This window comes from Ciona robusta, chromosome 4 (genome assembly GCF_009617815.1).
Source record: "Ciona robusta chromosome 4, ASM961781v2".
Classification (NCBI taxonomy): Eukaryota; Metazoa; Chordata; class Ascidiacea; order Phlebobranchia; family Cionidae; genus Ciona; species Ciona robusta.
In genome coordinates this window covers 1354735-1381559 of record NC_143238.1, presented here as the reverse complement: position 1 = coordinate 1381559, position 26825 = coordinate 1354735, and the positions used below count along the sequence as shown (strand labels likewise).

Genomic DNA, 26825 nt, shown 5'->3' with positions numbered 1-26825 from the left:
AATTGTCACCAAAACAGGTTTCAATTTTAAAGCAGCTGATCAGAAATTTGGTGCTGAATTAAATCTAAAAACCATATGGTTGCCAAACCTAAAAACAGCAACATAAGAATATTCTTTTTATTCGACAATTATAATTGCACATAAGCAAAAACTATGTAATAACATGTAGCGCATTGTATAACGGAACGTTATTAAACGTATAATGAAATCACGAACCGTTTAACCGACTAAATTTTGAAAATGAACACGGCTTCGGTATCTGAATAAATGGAACCAATAAAACAAACGTGAAAAAATCAATCAAATTGCATTTGTGACGTCATATTTGTCCGCAATGACGTCAAATTTTGTAATTGTTGATTCGAGATATGAACCGCACCAGGCGATTATATGATGCTACCATATTTATAACTTTCAACATATTTAAGTGTATGTTCATTGTGGTAAGCATGACACTGTACAGGTACATGGTATACCACCAGCAGGGATGAACTATATTTGACCATATTGTGACGGTTATAACTTGCCCCACTGATCCGCTGGAGGAAAATTATTTATTTCACCGGTTTCAAATATCGAAGTTTGATCGTCGATTTTGTAATCTAGTTTGAAACGGACCTTCACGTCTTTCTGTGAAAATTATGACAAACATTATGTTATATTGTATTTTTTTATTTAAACAGTGATTTGTATTTTAATTTATTTTATATCAATTTTATAAAAAGGTGTTTAATTCAAATTAATCGAATGAATATTATTCTTTTGGTTTTACCCATAAGTTGTTTTGTTTCTGATAGAATTTAAGTTTTTTTAGAATTTTTTATACATTCTTTGTTCTTTAGACGTAGGTACAAGTTTAAACAATGAAATTAAACTGCTTGTTTAAGAAAAAACAACATACACGTATTTAACAACATATATTGAACTAGAATAAAATAAGTGTCATTAACAACATTCTACATTGGATTCCTACTTACATGGGCAGGATTGGCAATGATCATGACTTGTGTAATAGGAGGACTTGATAAGATTGGGTTAAACGCAGCTAGATCAGTGTTTGATGGGGGTTGCAACTTTATACGCATTACCTGTTGGGAAAAACATGGCTTGTATCATACAAGATTCACGCTTGTTATTTTATAGTGTACTGTGTTACTGTTTTAAACAGGATTAATTTATTAATTATTGTGGCAGAATATAAATATAAACTACTAATGTGTAATATATAATATAGGTTGTTTACAGTAACATTTAGATTAATAAAAAAAAAACAGTAAAGAAAGAAGAATTAGCAGTAAATTGACAGTTGTTAAAAAACTCGCTAAGGTAAAAAACCTAAAACTATAAAAATAAAAGTATAAATTAAAAATGTGGCTACTAAACCCACCATAAAGATATTACAGTAAGACATAAAAACCCAGTTTCTGAATTCAATGTTTACATTTGGAAAGTGATTTAGACATTGCTAACCTTAGGAACTGCTGCCTGGAAGACAATATTTTCGACTGGGTTGGTTCGTGTGCTCATTATAGACACGACAGCTACAAGTGTGTCAGTTCTAACAGGTGAGGCGTGATCCTTTGCGAAGTGTAACATCACGCGAATACCATTCTTATCATATACCGTGAGTGGGGCAAAGGTACCTGGCACACCAGATGTAATATATCATATATTGTAAGTAATAATATATGTATTATACTACCAATAAGACCTATACCATAAAAAATACCGAATTTTTCCAACTTATTATTGGAATATGCAAAAAAATCTTCAAAAATATTTTAAACCAACAATTTGATAAATTTGGGTAAAAATGAAAAGTTTCTATAGCAAGTTGAACAGCAATTGTCCAAAAATCGCATTAGTAATTAAACCTTTTACTCACTTGGACGGATGGATTCTAATGCGACAAATACATCCGCTAGCGACATATCTTGAGTTTGTGGTGGTTGTGTCGGCATTACAGTGGGTGGGGGGTTGCTTGATGCTTTGAGAGGTTCACTAGTGGGTAAGGAAGTAGGTGGGGGGTTTAGCGGCAAAAGTGGGGCAATGGTTGTTGGTTGAGGGGGTTGAGATTGGGGTATGTCAAATAATGAAGGAACATCAGCCACTGGTTTTTGAGAAAGTTGATGAAGCGTTGGTTTTGCTGCAGGTTTTCTGTGCAAAATATGAGGGGTAAGTTTAAATTGTAGGATAATGTATTGGCTACTTACGGAAATTGACTTTGTAGTTTATGTCCAAGTGTTTGTTCCATTAAACCCCTACTTAGTGCATCTATGTCTGAGAATGCCTAAATTAAAATAAAATATTTTACGCATTTACGCTTAATAATAAAAAAATATATATATATTGTAAATTACTGTGTAATATTAATTCAGAAAGTTAAATTCGTGAGATAAAGTTGAATAATTTATATGCCTGAAAATGTTGGATCAAATTTAGTTAGGAAAACTTGGTTGCTAAAGCTTGGCTATTATTTATGTTTAATATTTTACATAAAAGGTAGTGTATAAGTAACAAAACAAGTAATAATAACTTTTTACAAACTGAAAAATGCTAGCTTATAGGCAGGTAAAACATCTTAAGAATATTAATTACCTAACTTAACCACAATAGAGTTGATAGTGGTGACTTACTGAAGGTTTTTGCTGTGGTTGAGGTGGTGCAGTAAGTTTGGGGATCATGGGTGTTGGGTTGACAGGGGCAAGGGTAGGGGGTTGCGGGGGTGGGTTGGAGGGAAGGAGATCATTTAGCGAGAATAAACTGTTGACTTCATTGGTGGTTGGAGGAGGAGCGGAAGATGTGGGAGCAGATTGGAAGTCCAGGAGCATGTTATCCATGGAGGTTTCTAATGAGGAGTAATAAAGGTCAAAATTGAGGGTAGAGTAGGTATGTGGAAATTCAATGGGTTAATTTTGACAAAAAACACATTAATAACAAGATATTTAAAATATGTTGATTGGCATGTTAATGTTAGGCACTGTTGTATTGAACTATACTTAATGCATCTAGTAGCATTGTAGCAATATTCGGTAAACTAACTTGCATGTTATGATTAAGTGGTAAACATCCTAAAGGAGTTACCGCCCACCAACGAAAATTTTTTTAATATTAAAAATAATTGTGCAAAAATTAATAAATTGTGGTAAGCTAATGAGTTATATAAACTTGCTAGAAACAAGACTGCTGTTCTTTCATTATACTGAAACTGTAGCCCAGTATTGCATGGAAAATAACGCTAAAAATAGCAAAAAAGAATGCATTATAATTAGCTTTTGCAGGTTAGAGCCTACCATTGTTACTTTGCAATGAATTAGGAGGTGGGGTTAGCAGCATGGACGAGTAAGTAGAACCAGTAGCTGGTAAATCATTAGATGATGTTGTAGGGGTAAAATTTAAATTTGCAAGATCAAGTAAAGTGGATGAGATTTCTGTGCGAGGGTGAAAAGCAGGTAATTAAATGAATTACAATAATTATTATAATTATTGTAGAATTTGTAATTAGTTTGTGAAAAAAATGATGCACCATTTAAGAAATTTATCATTTTTAATTTTGAAATATTTAGTTTTCCTATAAATTTGTGTAAAATGGGTTGTGTAGGTTAACAATCCATGTATTATAAAGATTTGATCAAGGTAAGAATCAAATCTCCTATAGATAATGATTAGGTTCAAAACTTAATCATTAGTTATGATGATTAATTTGAGTAAATGCAAGAAGCATGCTCATTAAGTCACTTGCCTTACATGTAAGCAAAAAATTAGTTGGGCAAGCTTCCTTATGTTAAATTATATAATGATATTCTAAAATAAACCTAAAAAAATGTGCTTGTAAGATTGGACCAAATTAATAAATTATTTATTATTATGTCGCTTATTATGTATATTTGATATGTCTGTTAACTATAAAATAATTAGTATAACTTGTACAGCATTTTGTAATATCATCTTAAAAATTTGTTTGAAACCTTTTTCTACTTCAGGTTGTGGTTTGTCGGGCTCAGCTGCTCCGTCTGCTTTCCTGTCAGTCACCGATGTCAGTTTTGGGGAAACAATCTTTTCGAAAGATTGCATGACTCGTGTTACGTCATCATTTGCTCTCAGGATCTCCATGAGAGCACCCTCATCATCATCTGTGTCGGATGCAAGGCGGAATAATGTTGGTCGCAGTTTGTGACAGCTGTCATACAGTTCCTGCAACAAGTGTGGCCTTGGTGAAGGGTGTATTTGTCCTTAAAAATCCAGTATTCACTAATAGGTTGCCTAAATTGTTAGTAATACAGAAAAAAACAATCATCCACAATCAACAAAATTACATATTTAGTAACTCATAAGTGGGCAAGAGGTGTATAAAACAGAACACCTGTGTTATAACAACTGTCGTTTTCACTGAAGGATAAAACAAGTTTCATTTAAAACATGGTCAAAAACACATTCATTTTTGCACATTTTAAAATCAGATGTTTTCAAAAATACTTTGCAAAAGTTCAAGCTAAAAAAAAAACAAATTAAAAGATAATATTCCTACTTTCATCATTTGCATATCACTGATGGCTGTCACATCTGGGTCAAAATGTGTGAGCATCTCATTAAGCAGACGAATATTGTTGGTCACTTCTTCAAGTGTTTCATTTCGTTTCTTCATTTTTTCCATTCTGTCTTCATCTTCTTTTACCACGCTCTTTATCAAACGATTTGCTGCCTGGGAATGAATGAAATTTATTTTATCTCTTTGCTCAGGATGACGAGGAACAGGAGAGATTACAAAGGACAGGTACCTGCTTATTGATAAAAAAAGAAAAGATGTTTTGGATAAAAGGCGTGACCGTTACAATCTATAGACAATACTTTCTAATGTGTCATCCATATTATAATTATTTTACACCCTTTTTATTTTTTGGTTACACGAACACATTAGCCAAGGTTCCCGAACTAATATTTTTTAAGAAATGTAACGTTAACAGTTTTTCAGATACAAACTGCATTTTGGTAATAAAAACAGCTAATAAAATTTATTTGACTAACAAATGGGCTAATTGTTTTTGGTTTACCTGTAGGTCTTCTGGCCGGGTACTTTTTAGAAGTTTGTCAAGCTGTTTTCTTTTTTCCTCATCAGTAAATAAAGTATCTCTGCTTTCTTTTGGAGCTGGAATATCAGTAACCATTGACTGATCATATTCTGGATCAGTTGTAACAATACCTAAAGTAAATAAAAATATATGTTTTAATGATATTTTTGATTGAGTGGGTTTGAGACACCACTATGTGGGAAGAATCTATTTTGACAAATTGTTCTGTTGGGTAGCCTTTACAGGTTCATGTTCGGATTAGTTTAGTCCTATGTTCAGCATAACAACATCTACACATTACAAAGCAAATGTATAACTAGTTACCTAGGCTGATAAACCGTGAAGAAAAATATATATTTTACCTTGCTTTTTCAACATCTGGTATGCATCTCTTATTTTAATTTGATCAGTTAGTGCAATGCTCCATGTATACAACATCACCAAAACCCTTTTTTGAACTTTTTCTGATGTTTTATCACCTAAATACTAAACACAAAAAAAAATAAAATACCATATGTTAAAACGCATAATTCAAAACTAGTTTGGCACTGGATATAAGCAAAAACAAGTGTGGGTATAATTAATATAAACATGTTGTTTTTACCTTTGGTGAAACAACTTTGATCATTTCATTTAGAAATCTGTATTTTCCTAATTCTTTTTGAAAAATCTCCCCACAATTTTTAACACATGCTTCCAGCACTGTCAGTGCACGTAGTGCTTCTAATTCTTGTGGAGATTGGATTTTGTGCGCAATCAGCCGTGTTGCATTTTGTGCCCTACAAATTTGATAAACTGAATAAATCATATAGTGTCCTTACCTTACAATAACTATTTTTGTACATGCAATGGATATACTTTTACACAAGGTTACTTACCCTTCTATCTCAAAATTAACTTTGTCACAAAATGCCATTATGTATTCCCAATCATCTTGGCGATTCAGTGTGCTTGTGGCTTTGTCTAGATAGATAGATATTTTACCACACTTTTCTTTTAATAGCAAAGATAATTGCAGCCAAACATCCATTTTTTACATTTAAACCAATAAATAAAACTGGAACTTGATTAGGTGATCCGTTTTTTTTTACATATCAGATTTTTACTACATTTAAGATAGCTTTGATGAAAAATAAGCAAGACTAAAGATGTGTTTTATGCATAATAGTAAATGAATGCATTTTTTTACTTTCCGCACATTTACTCATTTATTAAAAATACTTTACCAATATCAAGTTTACTAGACCTTAATACTTACTAAGTAAGGTTTCCAGTGTTTCATTGGGGTCATCTGCCATATCAACCTCACAACTTATTATTTTATTGCAAAACGCCTACTGCACTACAAGATGCCACACAACCGCAACCAATTAATTAAAATAGAAACAAGATGTCATTAATTTGGTCAAATCGGAATCTTTCTAAAATCTTAATTCTATTTGTCGATTCTCAATTTAATTTAGAAAAACCAGTTTGCATAATTGCTTGCCGACAAATAAACAGAGCAAAATCAAGCTTCAGTTGAAAAAGGTAGACGAATCGGTCATCATAGAAACTTTACACTGATGTTTCGCGTTCTATTTTTTACGAACCACACAAAGTTCAAACACCCAGTTCCATCAAAGCAAATTGAAATAAAGGCTGATTCACAGAAGATGAAGTACAGAGATAAAAGAGACTTTACAGCGAAACTTACGAATGATATTTTTGCTAAACCGTGACAATTATTAATTATTTTTTGTCAAATTTTGATAATTAAAAAATGGTGCAAACATTAGCCAGAATGATATTGCACATTCCCGCCAAGTTGATCAACTGAAAAAGCAGGTACTAACTAGGTCTCCATTGAAAATATACAAAAAAACATTTGCTTCAAATTTTAAAGTATTTGCTTCATTCTGTACAATGAACTTCTGTGTTTAAATAGCACAGACACCTTTAAGAAATTAGGTTTTTTTTAAATCGCTTCAATTATATATCAGAAAATGTGCTGCATTCAAAACCAAAATAACAAAAAGAACCAATCGATACCACTAGCCTTCTGACCATCTGTAGAAATTTATAAAGTGTGCTAATTGAAACAGCGATGCAGTTTGCTTAATATTGGAATTACTCAGCGGCAGATGCTTTTTTCGTGTGGCGCTTTCTTGGAGAACGACCAGGAGAGGGGGAACCTTTGTTCATCGCTTTTAAAGTTTCCTCTGGGATCCACTTGTAATCAACTGGGCCGTTGGTTCCAGTTTCAACTGCATTACCATTTGGTGAGGTAGCAGTAACTGTGGAGGCGGGTCTCTTCTTTGTCTTTCTTCCTTTCGAACCAACCAGATGGTACAAACCAAAGAGACCAAGGAATCCAAGAGCCATCAACATAATGTACATGAAGAAGGTTTCAGCATCAACTCCTTCTTCATTCTCCAAAACTTGAATTGTTTGGTTGTACACGGCATCCTTATAGATATTTTCCTCAGTATCTTTGTAGTTAACGTTAATAAGAAGCCCAAATGAGCGTCCACCTGCCAACTCACCAGGCAGGAAGTCGTATTGAAATGATCCTTCCTTTCCGGCATCAATCATCTTGTTAGGAGCGATCACTGAGAAATTTTGAATTACGTAGGAGAAATCCTGAGGATATCTGAAAGAACCATCAATGCTGGTGATAATGAAGTTATTTGACCCAGTGTTGGAGAAGTGGATCAACCCGCTTGCCTTCTTCCCTGCAATGATCTCTGGTTCAGCTCCTGAATTAAAGATGATGGCAGTTTCCGCTTCCCTGTGGGCTGTGATTGGTTCAGCTTCATCTTCGGTCTCTTCTTCAGTAGCTGCTATGTTCGGGTCCTCCGTTTCCCCCTCCTCCTCCACAACACTCTCATCCTCATCTTCTTCCACAGCTTCCCCCTCATCTTCGTTCATCACCTCATCCTCTGCAGCATCTTCTGCTGATGCCAATCCCTGCTTTTCAACGAGCATGACAGTAGGGAAAACAAGCAAAAATAACAACGAGAATTTGGACAGATTTCGAAACATGATTCGTCTTTAATAAATATAAAACTCTATAAATCTGGGTGAACTGAGTTGAATTTAAAAAGAGATTCAGAAAACTTATTATACAAAAAAAGTTTAGGAAAGTTGGATTGGCATGCTGCCTTTTAAATTATTATTTTAACAGCGACTAACAGGTTCGTACATATGCGTGTTTAGCGTGTACAGGTGTACTCCTTAGTTTCTATAATCTTCCATTACGAGCCTTAAGTAAAATACTCGCCACAAATACGTACAGTATTTTAAATAACTTAACAATTATTCATAAGCTAAGTTGGTTAACACATTCATACTTCATTCAGACCAAGCCAAAATCTTATATCTCACACGTCAAACATCTTTCACAGCGAAACTACGACAGTTCATCTTTTCTCAATTCATCGCAGCCACGTAAATGAGTGTTGCCTAAATAAATTTAGAGCTCGGCTTATACAAATAAAAACATGTAAATTATCATTCAAAGGTACATAATATTAAGTAAAACTATTTAAAATAAAGCGATGTCATATTCAGTTTCTTTAACATGCAAAACGTTACAAATTGCAGCAATGTATATAAAACGAAAGCGTGATGATTAATTTGCGGGCAGCACTGAGCACGAAACCGACACGGATGAGTAATTCTTGTTTTTTATATTTTGTATTTGGTAACGTGGTGCCGCGGGATGTAAGATGATGTTTTATGGTGTTCTAATCTAACCACACAACTATAGACGTTTTTATTCAAGTTTATTGCATGAATAAATAAACTGTCAACTAAATTGACTAAAAAAAATTATTTAAACAATAATCATACCTAGTTTAAATCACGATCTTTTTTTGGACATTTCCGCTAAACGCAAAATTTAAACAAAAAGGGGTGCCGATATACCTAAAGTTTAAAACACTAGACCACTTATACGTCATAACTGACCACTTCAATTCTCGCGGTCGAGTTGCAATTTCAAAATCTGAAGTCTATATATCTATGACAACCAAATATAAAAACATAGAAATGTTATAAATCTAGTTGCGCGACTGCGTTTCTTTAGTTCTGTGACGTAATTGTAAGACGCTATCTGAAGGATTGTGGTAGCTTTCAGCTTTATATATATTCCCTTAATGGTTTTGGTTTTCTCCTTAGTTTAACATCTATGGATGCCAAGATAACAGATTTTTAACTGTATTCAATCAAGTTATTACCACAATTGTTATTTTTAAAAGAACTTTATTTGGCTATCTGTGGTCCACTTACTTCTGTATGTTAGTTTCTTAACAAAATAATAACATTAACAACTATAGATGTGCTGTAATTGTTGAAAATATATGTTCTTACTTTTGAACAGTTTATATTTAATTTATAACAAACAGAGTATTAGGCAGTTAATCAAGGTGTAACTTGTACGCTGCTGTCCTTTATCTTTGTGGTCAGTTGTATCTGACTAAGTGTGAATTGTTTTGAAAGTGGATGCAGAAGAATTAATCATGTCATCTGCATCTGGTTCAACTCGAAGAAATGGAACCATGAAGCTAAGGCTTACAGGTAAAATAAATTTTCGACTCTGTTTCATGAATATAAACAAAAATATAACGAAAACATATGAAAAGAAAATGTTTCGAATTAGATGGTTTTAAAAGTGCATTTACTGGCATAACCAATTATTTGAGCATGGTCAACACACACATCGCATTAGCCTGCTGCCCTGCTATATAAGTATCAATATAGATCAGTTCTAGCGGTAAATGGTACTCCGCTGGAGTTTGTGCATGTATCTTTAAGATGGTAGTGTTCAGATACATTTCTTGGATTACCTTATCCATAGCATAATAACATTGCACACATGCAATTCATGAATTGATTTAAGCGGAGTATTATAGCATTAGCTCAGTCTGTTATTGCAATGCTTGCATTTTCTGTTGTATTGCATTATCCATGTATCAAAGTACAGAAGTTCGAATATAAGTGCAGCAGATAAGCCGACATACCGATACAAGAACAAAATCTTTTTTTTGGTTGAGCTCATGAGAAAATTTAGAGCCAGAAGTGTTAAAGACAAAGATTTATAAATATCTTTATTAAACTTGGGGAGGATATAAAATATAATAAAACAAAAAGGAGTCAAAGTTGATAATAAACCTAAATATTGAATATTTATTTTAAAACATTCTTGGTCTTTGTTCATTCTCACTCCATTGTTTTGGTTGCTGACAACAGAGAAATATTTATTATTTTTAAGGACTGAATGTTTTGTATAGATTGTGTAAGGAACAAATCATTATATTGATTGTGCTCCATGCCAATCCAAGTATTGGTATAATATGCAGGTTTCTATATATTATAATTATGAACATTAAACATTTCTTTATAGATGTTTCTTAAATTGTTACCACCTCTTAAAATTTTTTCAACACAATTGTTTAATGAAAATGGGTTATGAAGGCACAAAAATAATGATGTAATTGAGTATCCCTTCTTAATACCTGGATACAGTAAAGGCACTGTTTTTGTTTTAAAAAAACACATTAAATATATTCTAATTAACAAATCAATAAGGTTTCAATGCAAAATTCAATCAACATGTTTTGAAATGCTTATTCAAAGCTTTAATTGCTTGGTAAGATATATTTCATCCAATTATACTTCAGCAATAGTTTGTGGTGCAATGTATGTGTTTGATGCCAACTGCTGATTTTGCGTTTAGGTCAGTCTTTTTAATGAGCTTGTAAAATCAGCAAAAGTTTTGGGAAATCTTTAATGGCTGCCTTGTTTCACAGTTGCAGAACAAATGCCAAAAATCTTATTACTTTTGGTTTCGAAAAAAAATAATCAGGTTAAAACATTTTTAATAACCAATGAATGTGACAACTATGCATGTATTGATGTATGCCATCTTAATGAGATTCACTTCTATAAATGTAGAAAAGTCTGTATTTTCAAACACTCCAATAGTCAAGCACTGATAAAATGATAAACACAGGAAGTGTTTGGTGTTTTATTAATCTTTACAATGTCAATTACAGTCTTGTTATAAATAATCTCTTCAAAACAACTTTACATCTTTGCAAAGATGCTGCATGGTAATGCATTAACACCAGCATATTTATTCTATGTATTAATGTACTAAGTATTGAGAATAGTGATTTTGGTATGTTATGTGTTTAAGAGAAGCTTAAGCATATAGAAATCTTCATTTATGAAGGTATGTGATGTATGTACAAACATTAAACATTGCAGGCCTAATAAACCAGTTATAAAACACTTGAAAATCTGTGTTAGTTTATGAATGCAGGCGTATTCATCAATTTAAATAAGTTCTGAAATATATTTGTCTCCTGCCCATATATTTTACTTCGTGGGAATGGAATTTTGCGGAAATGTGTGAATTGTTTATAAGGGTTTGCAGTGTAAGTTACACGTTGTCACTTCATTCATCCTTATACCTGGCTAAAGTTTCCAATCCAGCCACCTTCTTTTCTTTCTATTCACGATAATAATGGCTGGCAGCTGGCGCTCTCGCCATTCAGTGTGTGTGAGAATTCTCTTTATCTTCATTTGTCTTGTCGTATAAACGGGCGACCATTTGTAAGTGAAAGCCCTCACCGCATTGCTTTGTTTCTGTTTAACTAGCGCTTCCGTTACTCACTCGTACCGGTGCGTCAGATAAAAGAATCCATCGTCGACATTTTCCTTTCCTCGAGCGTAAAAGTGACTCTGAACGCAGGATTTTACTTAAGTAAACAAGCTGTGGTCACTGATGAAAGCACCATTATAAACACGGATTCGTGTCGGGTCTGTGTTATGGGGATGCCTTTCCTCCCAGTGCGTCTCTAACCGCTGTGAGTACAACATTCCGACTTGCCGATCTGTGTCAATACAGCAAGTCGGCAACCTGGCCGTTTTAGTCGGTCGCCCTATGATAACGCTCCCGACCACCGCTCGATTTCCTATGCGGTGTGTTTCCTGTGTCTAGGCCCGATCGGCAGACACACTTGACTGGCGCTGGCTCGCCCCTGCTTGGTCCATTGTGTACATCGTCTCATCATGACCAACCGCACCGTGCTGCCAAAGTGATAAATATTACATTTCAGGCGGCGACGGCGGGAATTACATGTTATTACTTGGAACAATTCAACATTCTCCCTATCTATACAAGTGCACAAATTCTCCCACTCCCACTGCTGACATGGTAATTGTACACAGTCATTCACCCGTAACTTTAACACCATGAAATATGCGGTGGATGCGTCATTCGTCAGGCGTTTGCATTCTCTTCTAACAAGATGTCCTGCTTGATAAGTTAATCTTGAGATAATAAGTAGCTTAGAGAGTTTTCGTGCTGCTCAAAATAATAGTGCCACTATACCAGGCCTAGACAAAATTGGCGATTTTCAATAAAAAATACCACCGTATCGAAAGTTCGTTAAAGCTGATTGAACGAAAGCGAACATTGACATACATCGGATGTAATTACCTTCCATAGCTTGGCGGTTAATTAACAAATCACGATCGGAACATGGGTGCCTTTGATGCGACCCACCCGACTTAAGGTTAATCGATTCGTGTTCGCGACAGTCGGTGTTCGCGCGTCGCAGTTTCCGCTCGTCTCCCGCCACGATGAGTGAAGTAAAGGCGACTGCTGGCTCGCGTGGAATCTCTCCCGTCAATGTCAGTTTAGTCTGGACAAGGCAAGCTCGCGCCGCGTTTCGAAGAACCCTCTCTTGTTTACAGCTTTCCTTAATCCAGCCGCGGAAGTTCGAGAATTTAAACGAATTTATGTCTTATCTAGCGCAGTCTTACTGGGTGGCAGTGGTAGCTGAATAAGAGCTTGATAGCATATAGCGCAGTGAAGACGAGCAGGCGGTTGTAACGCTATCCAGGTCCAAAGACGGGTGTATAGCATCCTTCACTTGAAGGCCAGATGGTAAACTAGTAGACAAACCGTCGGAGAAAGAGTCCAGTGAGGCATTTTGGCTGTTGCTATGGGAATGTTAATATCGGTTCACCAGCTGCAAGCCCACCTTATCACATATTCAGCTCTGGTGTTTGGTTTCCTAAATCCGTTTCATCGGCCCTTAAGCCAGACGAGCTAATCTTATTCGCCAGTTATTCACGCAATGCAATTTAGTTGGAGTGGTACGTGCGAGTTCAAGCAGTTTTCCGCAGACCACTACGCAGTGTGGCTCACGCTAACAATTATATCTGGCCCGCTGATTGGACAAAGAAGCCGAGTGACGTGTTTAAAAGCCACTATCGGGCGTCTAAATATTATAGATTACCGCCGCCCGCTTTCAACGTCGTAGTTAATGCCAGCGCTTCCCAACAAGAGGTTGTTATCTCAAGGTGACATGCCAACTGCGAAATAAACACCCCGCCCCTGCTCAACAGTAAACGTGGTTGCACAAAACAAACATTTTGAAAGTGATAGATGTCAGTTCATACTCGTTAGGCTATGCTTTCTGTGTGCAGTTATAATCATATGATTTTGAAAACAAAATTAAATCTAGTAGTCTACCTGTGATTTATTGTACAACGATGCTTGTTTGTGATAACGAAGATAACACATTAGCTTTCAATTATAGTAGGGTGGGGGAAGATAGAACAGCTTTTAATTTTATTTTCTCTTTCCATTTGGTGGTAAACAAGGAGCATTCAAAGAATTATTAAACTGTATCCCCATGACTCCCATAGACCGTTGTTAATTGTTTAAAACACCATCAGCATACTTGGGTAATAGATGATAAAGGTGCCCCATGCTCCCCCACAGGCTGTATAATATTTATTCGAATAAGGGTGTGTGTGTGTGCATATTTTCTCCCATTATTTTCGGTTGCGTTAACTCAATCAGAAAAGCGTGTGTAAAACAGGCGCGATTTTCGTGGATTAATCTGTAAATGTTTACCTTAAAGCGTCATGAAATCCGTATGTAATGGACCTGAAATCCCCAAGTTTGGTTTTATTCTTGACAGGGCGTGTTTTTTGACTGATCACTGCCCTGGAGCGGACTATATCCAGACTCGCTTGTAGTTAAACCTTGCCAAACATTTCCGTGGTCGCGGATCAGTGGAAGAGGCCAGGACGTGTAATATCCGCTTTGGTATAGTCAACTCCGTTTGGCGGCAGCGAACTGAATCTTGCCATTCTTTTATGTTTAATAAGATAAGAATGAATCTCTAATTTCCGCCCCCTTATCGTGTTATGTGTGGAGTATGCGCGATAACCGTTTAGATTTGGAATTTCTTTTTGATTCAGCTCAGACATTAAATGTGAGTCAAACAAATTTCGCAACCCGGCCGTCTCTGGCCCCCGCGTCTACCAGACTGACTGCTGGTCGTGACTAAGCGACACAAAAACGATTTATTAAGTCTTGTAACACATGTCGCGCTCGTCTAATGACTCTTGTAGTTTAGACCTTTTGCTCATCTGTGCAAACTTTTTACCTCAATAAGTCGAACGTGTCACCCCATGAACAACAAGCAGGTTTATATGACTGGTCAATTGACAAAAAATGCAAATAAAGCATCATCGACTGCCTATCGTATAATTGCTTATAGCGTTTTTTTTTTTTAAATCTTATTCCTGATAAATGTTATAAAGCCTAACTTTACTTTTACTAATGATTACAGTGTAATGTTAATTAAGTATTAATTTCAAGAAAATCTTTACGATATTTGCCCTGCTCGCCCGCTAAACTATTCGTAGAAAAGAATTCTGTGTTAATGACAAGGCACCTGTTTGTTGAACTGTGGTTTACCCGAGATCCATTAGTTCTGAATGGTAATTTATCTTTGTTTACGTACTTTATAGTCTCAATATTGACTATTCATTTAGGCCCTTTGTATTTTTGGTAGAAAAATGTTCTTGAAGCTAATGCGCGTCTGCTTGGTTAGCAATCATAAGTGACGTAAATGAATATTGCGTGATGAAAGTCGGTTTACCGCAGCCGTTCACGACAGAATTGTGACTGTAATCATGAGTCGACTCATCGAATTTCCTCTTTAAAAGAAAGGTATTTACAGTCGTCTGGGCTAAAGTGGGTTGAGCCACACTGAATAGCGACGGGAAGTTTAATTGCGCGACGAGTGGGTCAGGTGCAGTGCGGGTTCGTGGTGATACTCGAGGCAGCACCTGGTCATAGCTCACTTGTTTCTACGCCGAGTGGTTTCGCGTAATCTGCCGGTTGGTCGCCGCTGTGAGAGGGAGAAAGCAGACAGTAGTAGTAAGATTTTGTGTTTGTAAGAGCTGTGTACTTTACAGAATTAGCAGATCAAGACGATTACGTCATGTTTCATGTCGACCTAGAATGCAGCGTGGCGTACCTACTTTTAATTTCGCCCGAGGCCAAAGTCTGCCAAATCTCGGAAGCAGCGAGCGACTCTAGCAAGTTATGGCAGTCAATCAGATGTGTGATTTGAGACGAACGGTCTGAATCCATATCCTTGTATAGCCTATTTTCCCCCGTCAGACGGGACCCGTTGGAAATACCAACGATTTAAAAGCGTCAGCCTTCCTAGACCGGATTTCTAATTTCTATATGGCAAGCTTACAGTGAGCGTATTGTTCGATTCAAGAAAAGCCGAAAAACTTTGACTTGCCAACACTTTAATGGTCGAATTGAGCGTGCGATTATGTCATATTGTTGTAACAGGACACAGCTTGGTGACTGTAATATTGCCTTTGTAGTGTAGTCTGTCAAGCTGCCTATACCTCAGTCTCCACACAGGCGTCAGTGTCGTGTAAGAATGTTACATAATTGGGAGCGGTTGGCTTCGAGAGTCAATTTTAATTGAGCTGCGTCCGCCGTCTGTCTGTAGTTGCTTTTAAAGCGACCCAAAAGCACTTTATATATAGTCGGTGATCGTAAATTGCATTACGTGGTTTGGGTGTCGAAGCACCGGAGATAGAAAATAAATTACCCCCACTGCCAAAAGAGGGGAATATAAGTTACTTACAACAACACAGAGAACGCATTATCAGAAACTTAACGAACTAGACCCTTTCGTTTATTTTTAAAACAAAAAACGGCGCTTTTGGAATCAGACTTAAATTTAAAAACAGGTTTATCATTTCCTTCTTCTGTCAAGGAAATTCAAGTAGGGTCTATTTTCAATTAGCCTGAAAATTTCAACTAAACATGGAGTTATTGTGACATTAAGCCAATAAAGTAAAGTCCATTCATCAACCTGTCAATCAAAACTCAACTTCTTTGGACTTCAATACGCGATGGGTGTCAACATGTTTAAAGTACAGAAAGTCCGAATCAAAGGTGAGAGTAGATGACATAGATTTTGTATCCGCCCCTGATCGCATCTGGTCGACGAGATAAGAGAGGTACTTGCTTTTAACACAATCCCTACGGCACGCATCCGTTGCATTGTTATTGTTGAACGAAACCGTCTAAAGTGCTTTTAGTGTGCGTCCGAGGAATGCATTATACAGCCACGTATCTCCCATATAATTTAACGGAGATTTGCGATTCTAAAGACAGCAACCAATCGGATATCCTGATCGTATTTTTAACGTTTTTAAGTTTTAACAATTTCATAATTCCCGCCTTCTCATAACGATTGCGACACAGCCTGTAATTCCAATCAATTGTCACTTGTGTCTGGTGGTTTATTTTGATGAAGTTTCTCAAGGTTTAATAGCTGTTCCATCGGCACAAACTCGCTCCCAGCAATTAACTTTCGGCTCTAAAGTGTTGTGGGAAAGCTCTCAGACAACGCGCTCCGATTCTACCACGACTTCATTAGGACAACACACGTCTTTTAAATTGGGATGTTTATTGTTTATGTTTTGTGGATTCTGTCGTTTCGTTTCCCGTTCTCATTGATTTGGCTTGAATAATGAGTTTATCTCAAACAGCCGTGTTTTCAAGACCCCTATCAAGTTACCACCATCAATTTGACACGTTCGCTGCACAAAAGTCAATGCTTTTACTTGTTGGTTTTAAAAACAAAAATCTGCGTCGTTGTGGTCGACCTTGTTTATCATAGACTATGCCTATGGTGTAAGCTTTCTTGTCGTTTGTTGTTTCTAGAAGTTTCGTCTCTTGGTTTCCTGCCAAGGCCCTCACAGGCGTCCCCGGTATTTATAAACAAAGGGCCCAAGGAAATTTTGAGGCGCGGAAATTCATCTTTGCAATACATTACTGAATTGCTTGCGATGAAGAATTGAGACTCCACCACCCCGACCCAGTAACTGACAGGCGAAAATCGATTTTGGTCGAGATAATGTGCGATCGCTCGCTTCTGCTGCAGGCTAATGCAGCTTCCATTCCATCACTCTACGCATTTTCTCACCTGGCAATTCGTTCTTGTTTACGCACCCCCCCGTTATCACCTTATAAAGCGCCCGGGCGTTTATACGGGCGACCTCAGTGCAACGGTCTCTGCAACAATGTATCATCAGAACCCACCGACCAATATAATTGTCACTTGCCTAAGACGCGACCGGTGTCGCCGAGAGGAAACCGGCCCGAATTCGCTTTCATCAATTCCAACAGGTGTGCAGCCTACATTCAATTCCTCAGTCGGCCAGGTCTCGACGGCCTGGTGTCAACCCGAGGCATACCCACCGCACCCAAATATTTGCGCCACGAATTAATCAAATTATTATTTCCGCACAGACGCTGCTGTTTGATTTTCGCTTACCGTAAATCACCCCATAGTTGCTAACACCCGCAGTCCTAAAGACGTCAAACGAAGTAGCTTACTTGAATTCGAGGATGTGTGTGTGTGAGTTGTCGCGTCAGGTTAATTTCTGACGTCAACAGTCTGTGTGCGTTGTTTGGCGCATACCTCCCTCTTAAACTTCCCAGCAACCCAGGGCCAGGGTTCTGTTTGTCTCTACTTATTACTTGACCCATGAAATTCTGGTATTTCCAGTTTCTTTGACCTTCGTACTTGGATTTCTTTTAGTAAACAACTTGCAGTGGATTTGAACTAGAATTACCGAGAAACACTTCTGTTTGTGTATATTACTGTGGGGTGGAATGGATACCGTTAGCACATATTATCCCATATTTTCTAATTTAAGAAAATACAAAACTAATAAAGTCGTGACAACAATACGATTATATAATTCTGTATAAATATTCCTGGTATACTACTAAATACTGGACAATAGAGGAGAATACAAACATGTACCAATTTACCCACCATATATAATTCTGTATATATTCTCGATTTATTGTCAAATGGAAAGATAAAAAATGAAAACATTCACCATTTTACTATGTTTAAAATTCCAAAAAAAACACAAGTCGTTGTACCAGTCACGTTGAGACCCCATGTTTAAATAATCGTGGATTTTCAAGATTACGTAGTACAAGTACATAATTTCGATACTTATCTCCCAAAACTCCCGCATCGCTGCCGGTTCTATTCAAAACAAACGAAATCTTATCCCAGTCACACCAAAACTTTGTATACAAAGTACTTTGCCGCAATAGTTAGACGGTGAATCACGCATTTCACGCACGTGAATTCCGAGTTTCGAAACCCGCAAAATATCTCCTAGTTTCGGTCATTCAAAGCTCATTACCGAGAAATGAAGAATTCCCAGGCGAAATACCGTTTCGGTATTAAAATCGAATATATAAAAACATTTTGTAAGGTACACAGACTGCTGTCTTACGTAATAACATTCGTATTTTTATTTCAGTTTTCTGCGCAAAGAACATATGCAAGCGGGATTTTTTTCGTAAGTACAATTAAAAAAAAAGAAAAATGGCTAATATATCAACTCAAACTTGACCAACAATAATATTTCTAGGTCTTCCAGACCCCTTCGCTAAAATATTAGTAGACGGGTCAGGTCAGTGTCACGCCACCGGAACTTGCAAAGCTACTTTGGACCCGAAATGGAATCAACACTACGATCTGTACGTATATCAGAATAACTTTTAAGCCACATAAACTTATTTATAGTTGGGTGGGGTAAGATGGGACATTTTTCGTTAAAAATTATATAATCACATCCCCGCGACTTCAAAAGTGTGTCGTTAATTTTTAAAAACACTTAGGAAATATGGGATGTAGGCGTTAACGGTCTCCCATCTTACCCCACAATACTACACTGATTTAAATATATACATCCGAAAATTAAAGTGCCACAACTAAATATAGCATAACTGGATTTACGGTCCATCGAATCCACCCACGACTTAGGAATACCAATATGAGTTACATTCTCATATATTTTATGCTCTGATGCCTTTGAGTGTCGGTCAAATACTACAGTTACGTCTCCACACAATTTACTTCTATTTATATTACAACGCAAATTCATTTATAAGCCTATTATCTCCGGATTTGAAATAAATTTCTGTGGTAAATACTTAAAGCTTAGTGGATAATCTGTATTGAGTAAAGTGTGTTAAGATACGGTGTCTCGTCCAATTATATATTAACGATCAAACCTATATAGTACACACGGCGTTACACTTCAAAAGTTGCATAGGACAGGTAGCATTTTCAAATCCGGTGCAAACATAATAAGTTTCACTTTTTCGCTATTTCGTATGTCGTATCTTTTATTACCCGTAAAACCACACTTTATTTATACATACTACATTAGCATTGATTTCTGTATTACCAGGTACGTTGGGAAGTCAGACAGTATCACGATATCTGTATGGAACCACAGAAAGGTGCATAAGAAACACGGGGCTGGTTTCCTCGGATGCATACGCATCATGTCGAACGCCATAAACCGACTGAAAGACACAGGATATCAGCGTCTCGACCTCTGCAAGCAAACCAAGTACGACCAGGAACCCGTGAGAGGTCGGTATGGCACGATTAGACACGCTTAATATTCATATTAATAATGAAACACGTTAGATGTCTGTGACGAGACGGCTGCCTTGTTCGTCGTCCAGAAATATTACACTAACATGAAAAATATGCGTGTCAAGTCAAGCGCTATGAAACTTCAAGACGAATTATTTCCAGACGACGATTTTAGCGCAGGCATTTGCTTGTCGATTTATATTCATGGCATTAACAGATCAGACGTTCTTAATCACGCCTAGACTCTTCATGCTCAAGTAATTGCTAATTTACATAACCGCTTAGTCGCGGGCATGCACGAACATTCCTTGAACCGACAAAATGATCAGAGCTACTGTCTGCACGAATTTAACTTCCTTCCAACTTTACCAGGTCAGATAGTAGTCAGCATCGAAAGTCGTGATTTGGACGACCGTTCGCCCTCCAACCCAGTCATAGACGCCAGGTCCCTGATCCCTGCCCAGGAAAATGACCTTCCGGAAGGCTGGGAGGCAAGGATGACCAATGGACGACTTCAATACATCGACCATTACACAAGGTATATGCTCATAACCTCAGTATACAAATATACCATACATACGCCGTGCTGAAATACGTATACGTAGTATATCTTAATTAAGTTATGCAACCGCTGAGCGGATGTGCGGTGAGCCTTCCATCATCAGTCGAACAGCCGCCGCCTGCTGACTATGCGACCTAACAACGGTATGACATTTTAAAGCGACCCGTATATGCTTCAAGTCATGCCATTATATGGTTTGATAACCTTTGTGTTGAAAGCGGAGGCCAATGTTGTAACTTAACATTTAAAACTGTCTTTGCTCGAAATATATTTCCCCTCTGCCTTGAATTAAAGAAATGCACTTGTAGACAATATATTTCTGTGTATAGTAGGTTGGGGTAAGATGGTTTTCATTGTATTGTCTCGTCTTATTTGGTAGAAACAAAGAACATTCAAATATATCATATATCACCATATCCTTACGACTTTAAAAGAGCATTTTTAAATGTTTAAAAGATAACCAGAAAATACGGGATATTATGTACCAAATGTATTCTATCTTACCCCATAGTACTATATACTTGTTTTGTATTGCATTGTAACTTGTATGTTTTCATATCCTCAGAACGACACAGTGGGAGCGACCAACCCAACCCAGCACTCGCCCTCGTCGTCCACTCAGCGCTCTCATCATATCTGAGCCTGACCAACACCAAAGACCCCGAATCTCAAGCAGCAGTGGTAGCTCCGGTCCACGCAACTCATCCAGTCCATCAGTACCAGGCGAGTCCGACTCGACGAGGTTCCGGCGACACAAAAACTACATGACCCGTAACCAGTTACACGGGCCCTCTGCTCCCCTGCCCGAGGGTTATGAGCAACGGACTACCCAGCAGGGACAAGTCTATTTCCTTCATACCCAGACCGGGGTTTCGTCGTGGCACGACCCGCGCATACCCAGGAACTTGAGCCACATTAACCCTGAAGACTTAGGTCCATTGCCATCGGGCTGGGAATTACGCTCGACCGCCACAGGTCGACTATATTATGTGGACCACTCGAGCCGGACCACCCAGTTCACCGACCCTCGTATTGGTCGTTATATTGGACAGATGCACAACAGAGGAAGGGACGGTATGTACATCCTTGTCACTTCAGGTTTCCTGTATTTAACTTTTAAGACCGTGTTGTCGAGAAGAGTGTAGCAGTAACACATTTCAGTTTATGGAAACGCTGTTTTAAAACGTACCTGAAAACGCTATATATAATAGGGTGGGGGGAGCGGGCACACCTTTAGCACATATTATCCAAATATCCTGATTGCGTTTTTAACAATTAACAAGCGTATGGGAGTCGTAAGGATTAAATTTGCAATTCTTCGAATGTCCTTTGTTTACTATTCTATTACATAGGACGAGAAAATAAAGTTAAATTGTGTCCCATCTTTCCCTAGCCTACTGTTTAAAAAATTGGGAAAAGATAGGACATGTTTTCAGTCTCTTTTTGTGCCATGTTGTAGCAAACAAACAATATTTACAAAATAATTTAACCGTAGCCCCCTACTTTAAAAGAGTGCTGTTAAAACACGATCATGAAATATGAGTCTTCGGTACTCAACGGTAGTCCATACCACAGTATTATGTATTCCCATCTAAACATAATCAACTTCTCATTATAGGACCCAATGAAGAATGCGACCAAGATCCTCAACTGCCACGTTATAAACGCGACTTAGTTCATAAACTTAAAGTTCTTCGAACGGAGTTGCAATCCCAACAACCTCAGACTGGACATTGTCGATTGGAAATCAAACGTTCGGAGGCGTTTGAGCAGTCCTACAGGTAATACTAACCTTATACTTTAACTCTGTAAGCATTTTATAAACGTTAAGTAAAAGTACGTTAGATAGTTAATTTTAAAGGTTGTTTTAGGAATGTAAAACAAAGGGGTAGAAATGTCCATGGACAGAAGGGGTAGAAAATTCTAAAGGCTGCTTTTATGTAAAAAAGGGTGGGAATTTCATGTAAGATTTAAGCAATATATTTGATCGTGCCGCGACACTCCAGACAAAATCCAAACAAATTTGCCATCGTCTCATTTCGTGACGTACTTGCAATCCTAGGTGTCGGGATTTTGACCACGGGAGTAGTAAAGTGGTGCTATTACTGCATGCTGAGAAATTCCGTTTAAGGTCTAGACAAGCCTATGTATTGTCGCTAACATAGCTGGCGGCACGGATTGGCGTTTTCAATTACAACGCAAAATATGCATCGTTAGACTAATTTAAATAAAACAAACACTGTACAATACATGATGATTTGTCTGAGCAAAACGTTTGGTACAATATCGTGTTGGGATCATTTACATTGAGTCCATATGAATTACGTATTTTGAAGGGCACACCACGACTATTGATGTTTGTACAGTATTGATTTGACCTTGTAAATTGTCTTTTAATCAAAACGAACTGGTTTACTATCTAGGGCTCAAAGGCGTCTTGACGAAGGATCATTATCGTCTATGTTTGTCAACAAATATCATTTTAGAGACTTTCTCAACTGTGGTTACATATCATCTAAAACGCATATAGTGACAGCTTGTTAAACATCAACGTGACATGCTGGATAGATAGCATTTTGTGTACTTGCTAACTTATCCACATAACGCTACATTTAGTACTAACAAGTGCCACTTTACATATACAGCCTCATTATGAAAATGAAACCTAAAGATCTAAAGAAACGACTTATGGTTAAGTTTACCGGTGAAGATGGTTTAGATTACGGTGGACTAGCAAGGGAGTGGCTGTACATTCTATCCCATGAAATGCTTAACCCCTACTACGGCTTATTTCAGGTGATTTTACAGTTTTAATATTTTGTTTTGTTTGAGTACACCAAATTTCGGGGGTTATGTCACAAACTAAAGAGATTTACTTTCACCATAAACTAACATTACATGCGTTTTACCATTGCCCGCATTTACTGTATTAGTATATTAAATAACAGCATATAATATCTATATTAATTACAGTATTCCCGCGAAGATATCTACACTCTTCAAATCAACGCCGATTCCCATATCAACCCTGACCACCTTTCCTACTTCCATTTCGTGGGTCGTATATTGGGCATGGCGGTCTACCACGGCCACTACATCGACGGTGGCTTCACCATGCTATTCTATAAGCAGCTGCTAGGAAAACCTATCTCACTGGAAGATATGGAAGAGGTAACAATCTTATTAACTTACTCCACCACTGACATGTGGTAGCCAGTCGTCAATTACCGACTCCAGCGACCAAAGGGTTAAATACGTGCAAATTCTTTTCTAGAATGATTAAATAACCCGTACAGCATTGTTTGTTTATTTTAAATTCGCGGTTACCCTACAAATCGTGTTACCTGTTAAACTATTCCAAAAAGTTACATTAAATCAAGATTCTAACTCATATGTGTTGTACAGGTCGATCCAGCATTGTACAAGTCAATGAAGTGGATTCTACAAAACGATATAAACGGAGTGCTCGACCACACGTTCTGTGTTGACCAAGATTCATTCGGTGAACGCGTAACCCACGAGTTAAAACCAAACGGGGTAAACATACCCGTCACCGAGCAAAACAAACGAGAATACGTCAAGTTGTATGTGAACTGGAGGTTTCTCCGAGGCATCGAAGCTCAGTTCTTATCTCTTTCAAAGGTATGTGCGATTACGTCACTTTCCTCTTTTTTCTTTTATGTTTTGGACGTCGTTATACTGTAGGCCTAACTGAAGGGACAAAGTTATGTCTAACACAGTTTTATTGAAATATAGCCATGGACGTTGTCCCAATTTCTGTATTTTTCTAAAATGTCTCACAAATTAAATAATAGGCAATCTGCTAACTGATAAGTTATATAACAACGTTTGAATTCCACTAAGAAATAATTTACACATACCATATTTTTCTTCAGGGATTCTACGAGCTTATTCCTCAACATCTTTTGCGTCCTTTTGATGAGCGGGAGCTGGAGCTGATCATCGGAGGACTCGGGAAGATTGACCTCATTGATTGGAAGAAACACACTAAGCTGAAGCATTGCTCACAAGACTCAAACATCGTCAAATGGTTTTGGCAAGCTGTGGAGAGTTTTGATGAAGAAAAAAGAGCAAGGTTGGTTTGGTGTTAGTTGGTTAACCATATACACGACAAAACTCCTAAGTACATTTAGCTATATATGGAGTACATTACATTCTATTATATTTTAAATGGATGAGGTCTTATATCGGGGTAGGTCGTGAACTGCAATTAGGCAAACGTTTTACCATTACCCAATCTGGATGCATGTTGATTAGAGATGTGTTTGCTGAATAAAAGTCCACTTTAGACTAAGCACCATTAAGATTCTGCACCGCTTGCGCTTATAGAATACCTATTTTTAAAATGAAATTATTTCCACAGAGTGCTGCAGTTCGTAACTGGTTCATCGCGGGTTCCACTACAAGGTTTTAAAGCTTTACAAGGTTCAACTGGTACACAAGGTCCACGGTTGTTCACCATTCAATTTGTTGACAATAAAACCGACTGCTTACCGAAAGCCCATACTTGGTAAGTCGATAATATATTAATCAAACTTGTCTGCCTTATTATCTAGTGTGGCAGGGTAAGATGGGACATGTTTTCGTTCTCTTTTCCTGTTTCATTTAGTACCAAACAAAAAATAGTTACAGAAATATATAACTATATAGCCTAGCGAATCTGTTTAGCGGCTCTAAATACAACGTTGTGAATTGTTCAAAACACGATCAGGAAATATTGGATTTAGGTGCTAATAGTGTCCTATCTTACCCCGCAATACTATATATTTTTATATAAAAATATATATATCTGTATTTGATTTTTTTGTGCCATTTCGTCACTTTACTCATTTTAATTTGTTTATTCCAGTTTTAACCGGATCGACCTCCCACCTTACGAATCGTATAAAAAGCTACTTGAAAAGCTCACCTGCGCTGTTGAAAACACATGTGGATTCTACACCGAGTAATAAAGGGTCTACCATGGAAAAGTCAGTGTTGCAGTGTTAAATCAATGCTTGACTAAAGACACACTTTCAATAGAACGAAAAATGTTTTATGACCGATTTAAATACGGAACCCCTGATCCAAGGTGCTAACATTATCAATGGAAACTCAGCTTAACCTCCCGCTCAGCTTAATTTAAAATTTGCGCGAAGCTTGCGCCAACTACCTCATTGTACATAGACCACGGTCGACAATCACTTTAAGAAAATTCAGTCGCGCCTGCTAATTTATGTATGTGACGTAATTCTCGCAAACTTTACATGATTCCACACTCAACAACGAATGTGCCAGCGTTCATAATTATACTTTCACTTTACCCTTTCTGTACTTTTAATTAAATGACCACTTGCAAGTTTTTTTGAGCCTGTCTTGGTCACCGCGTGAATATTCGTGACGAATCATATGAAAACTATAGTCACGTGCCTGAATTTCGGTATTTTCGTTACATCTGAACTTAACAGTTTGGTTTACAAAACCTGATCAGCATACTTGTTTTCTATGTTTGTTCCGAAAACTCGTCGATTTTCCTGCACTTCGTTTCTCTATCAAGATATGAATGTCTCTCATCTTCCGCGATTTCTTTTTTTTCCAAGTTATGGAAACACCTTCAATCGTTTCTTTTCACTTGTTGACGTTGTGTGCAGAAAAGAGCACCAAGCGAATGTCTAACGCGAGATTTCAGTGTTACCGCCCCCTATTTTCTTGTATCAAGTGTAAACAATCTTTATTCTTATTACTTATTATTACGTTGCGCGGTGCCGCAGGAGCATTTAATAAATCGACATTTGTTTCTTGAATCTGCCGTGTTCGTGTAAAGTTTAGACTGGGTGAGGTTCTTGTTGGAAGATCTTTGGATTTAGGCCGGAGTTGGTCCATTACCATCTCACGCAATGCCGCGTGTGTATGTTTGGGACCAGTGTGACTTCGTCCTGCCATAACTCGTATTCTTCTGGACTACATAAAGAGTCGTCACATGTTTTATAAGGGATTGTTTTATCTGTATATCGCTGAAAATTTTGACAACCGTTTAGTGACCATTGGGTTGGAGCAATTTTAGTTTAGTATTTTGACTCACGCATCCTACGACTATCAGTATTAGCGTCGGCATCGAACTCCTAACCGTTTGGTTACGATGCAAACGCCTAAACTACTAAGCCGCAAGAAAATTAACTCACGTTAAACAAAACACAGCATTATTTAAACATCAGTATCAAGTATCAGACTAACACTTAAATTTTCGTAATTAATCAAAAACAGCCTGTGAGCGTAAGGATGCGACGCAGGTGGTTCCTTGATTCCACCTGCCGTACTCGGCTCTGAACCGGTGTCGCAGAAATCTGGTTCCCCTAGAAAACTGGTTCCCACAGGCTACTTATA

The 26825-nt window shown here is 37.4% G+C and overlaps 3 protein-coding genes and 1 long non-coding RNA gene across 7 annotated transcripts; 1 reads left to right on the top strand and 3 right to left on the bottom strand.

The window, feature by feature from the left end:
• Positions 1 to 103: 103 nt before the first annotated feature.
• On the bottom strand, positions 104 to 6489 carry LOC149736383 (ADP-ribosylation factor-binding protein GGA1-like). 2 transcript variants are annotated; one of them, XM_089876795.1, is made up of 14 exons: positions 6328 to 6489; positions 5948 to 6032; positions 5674 to 5848; positions 5432 to 5555; positions 5052 to 5200; positions 4529 to 4702; positions 3969 to 4194; positions 3294 to 3431; positions 2637 to 2848; positions 2214 to 2290; positions 1886 to 2157; positions 1471 to 1643; positions 978 to 1088; positions 104 to 630 (listed from the first exon to the last, which is right to left on the bottom strand). In XM_089876795.1, exons 1-14 carry the CDS (start codon positions 6365 to 6367, stop codon positions 517 to 519), a joined length of 2070 nt encoding a protein of 689 aa, XP_089732921.1. In that variant the 5' UTR covers positions 6368 to 6489; the 3' UTR covers positions 104 to 516. The 2 variants fall into 2 exon arrangements, with proteins under 2 accessions (XP_089732921.1, XP_089732922.1); XM_089876796.1 differs by lacking the exon at positions 3294 to 3431.
• On the bottom strand, positions 6412 to 8416 carry LOC149736382 (translocon-associated protein subunit alpha-like). Its single transcript, XM_089876819.1, has one exon. The coding sequence runs from the start codon at positions 8091 to 8093 to the stop codon at positions 7179 to 7181; it is 915 nt and encodes a 304-aa protein (XP_089732945.1). The 5' UTR covers positions 8094 to 8416; the 3' UTR covers positions 6412 to 7178.
• A 1020-nt stretch (positions 8417 to 9436) lies between these two features.
• Positions 9437 to 26245, top strand: LOC149736380 (E3 ubiquitin-protein ligase SMURF2-like). 2 transcript variants are annotated; one of them, XM_089876792.1, is made up of 13 exons: positions 9437 to 9629; positions 18750 to 18788; positions 18861 to 18969; positions 19686 to 19873; positions 20252 to 20417; positions 21007 to 21515; positions 22060 to 22222; positions 23087 to 23237; positions 23415 to 23612; positions 23847 to 24083; positions 24338 to 24537; positions 24826 to 24972; positions 25312 to 26245. In XM_089876792.1, the coding sequence occupies exons 1-13, from the start codon at positions 9572 to 9574 to the stop codon at positions 25409 to 25411; spliced, it is 2265 nt and encodes a 754-aa protein (XP_089732918.1). In that variant the 5' UTR covers positions 9437 to 9571; the 3' UTR covers positions 25412 to 26245. The 2 variants fall into 2 exon arrangements, with proteins under 2 accessions (XP_089732918.1, XP_089732919.1); XM_089876793.1 differs by lacking the exon at positions 9437 to 9629 and adding an exon at positions 15119 to 16350.
• LOC149736381 (uncharacterized) lies at positions 11048 to 14363 on the bottom strand. Of its 2 annotated transcripts, XR_016384914.1 has the most exons (3): positions 12559 to 14363; positions 12206 to 12372; positions 11048 to 12146 (listed from the first exon to the last, which is right to left on the bottom strand). It is a non-coding gene; the product is annotated as an uncharacterized LOC149736381 (long non-coding RNA). The 2 variants fall into 2 exon arrangements; XR_016384915.1 differs by lacking the exon at positions 12206 to 12372.
• Positions 26246 to 26825: the final 580 nt, after the last annotated feature.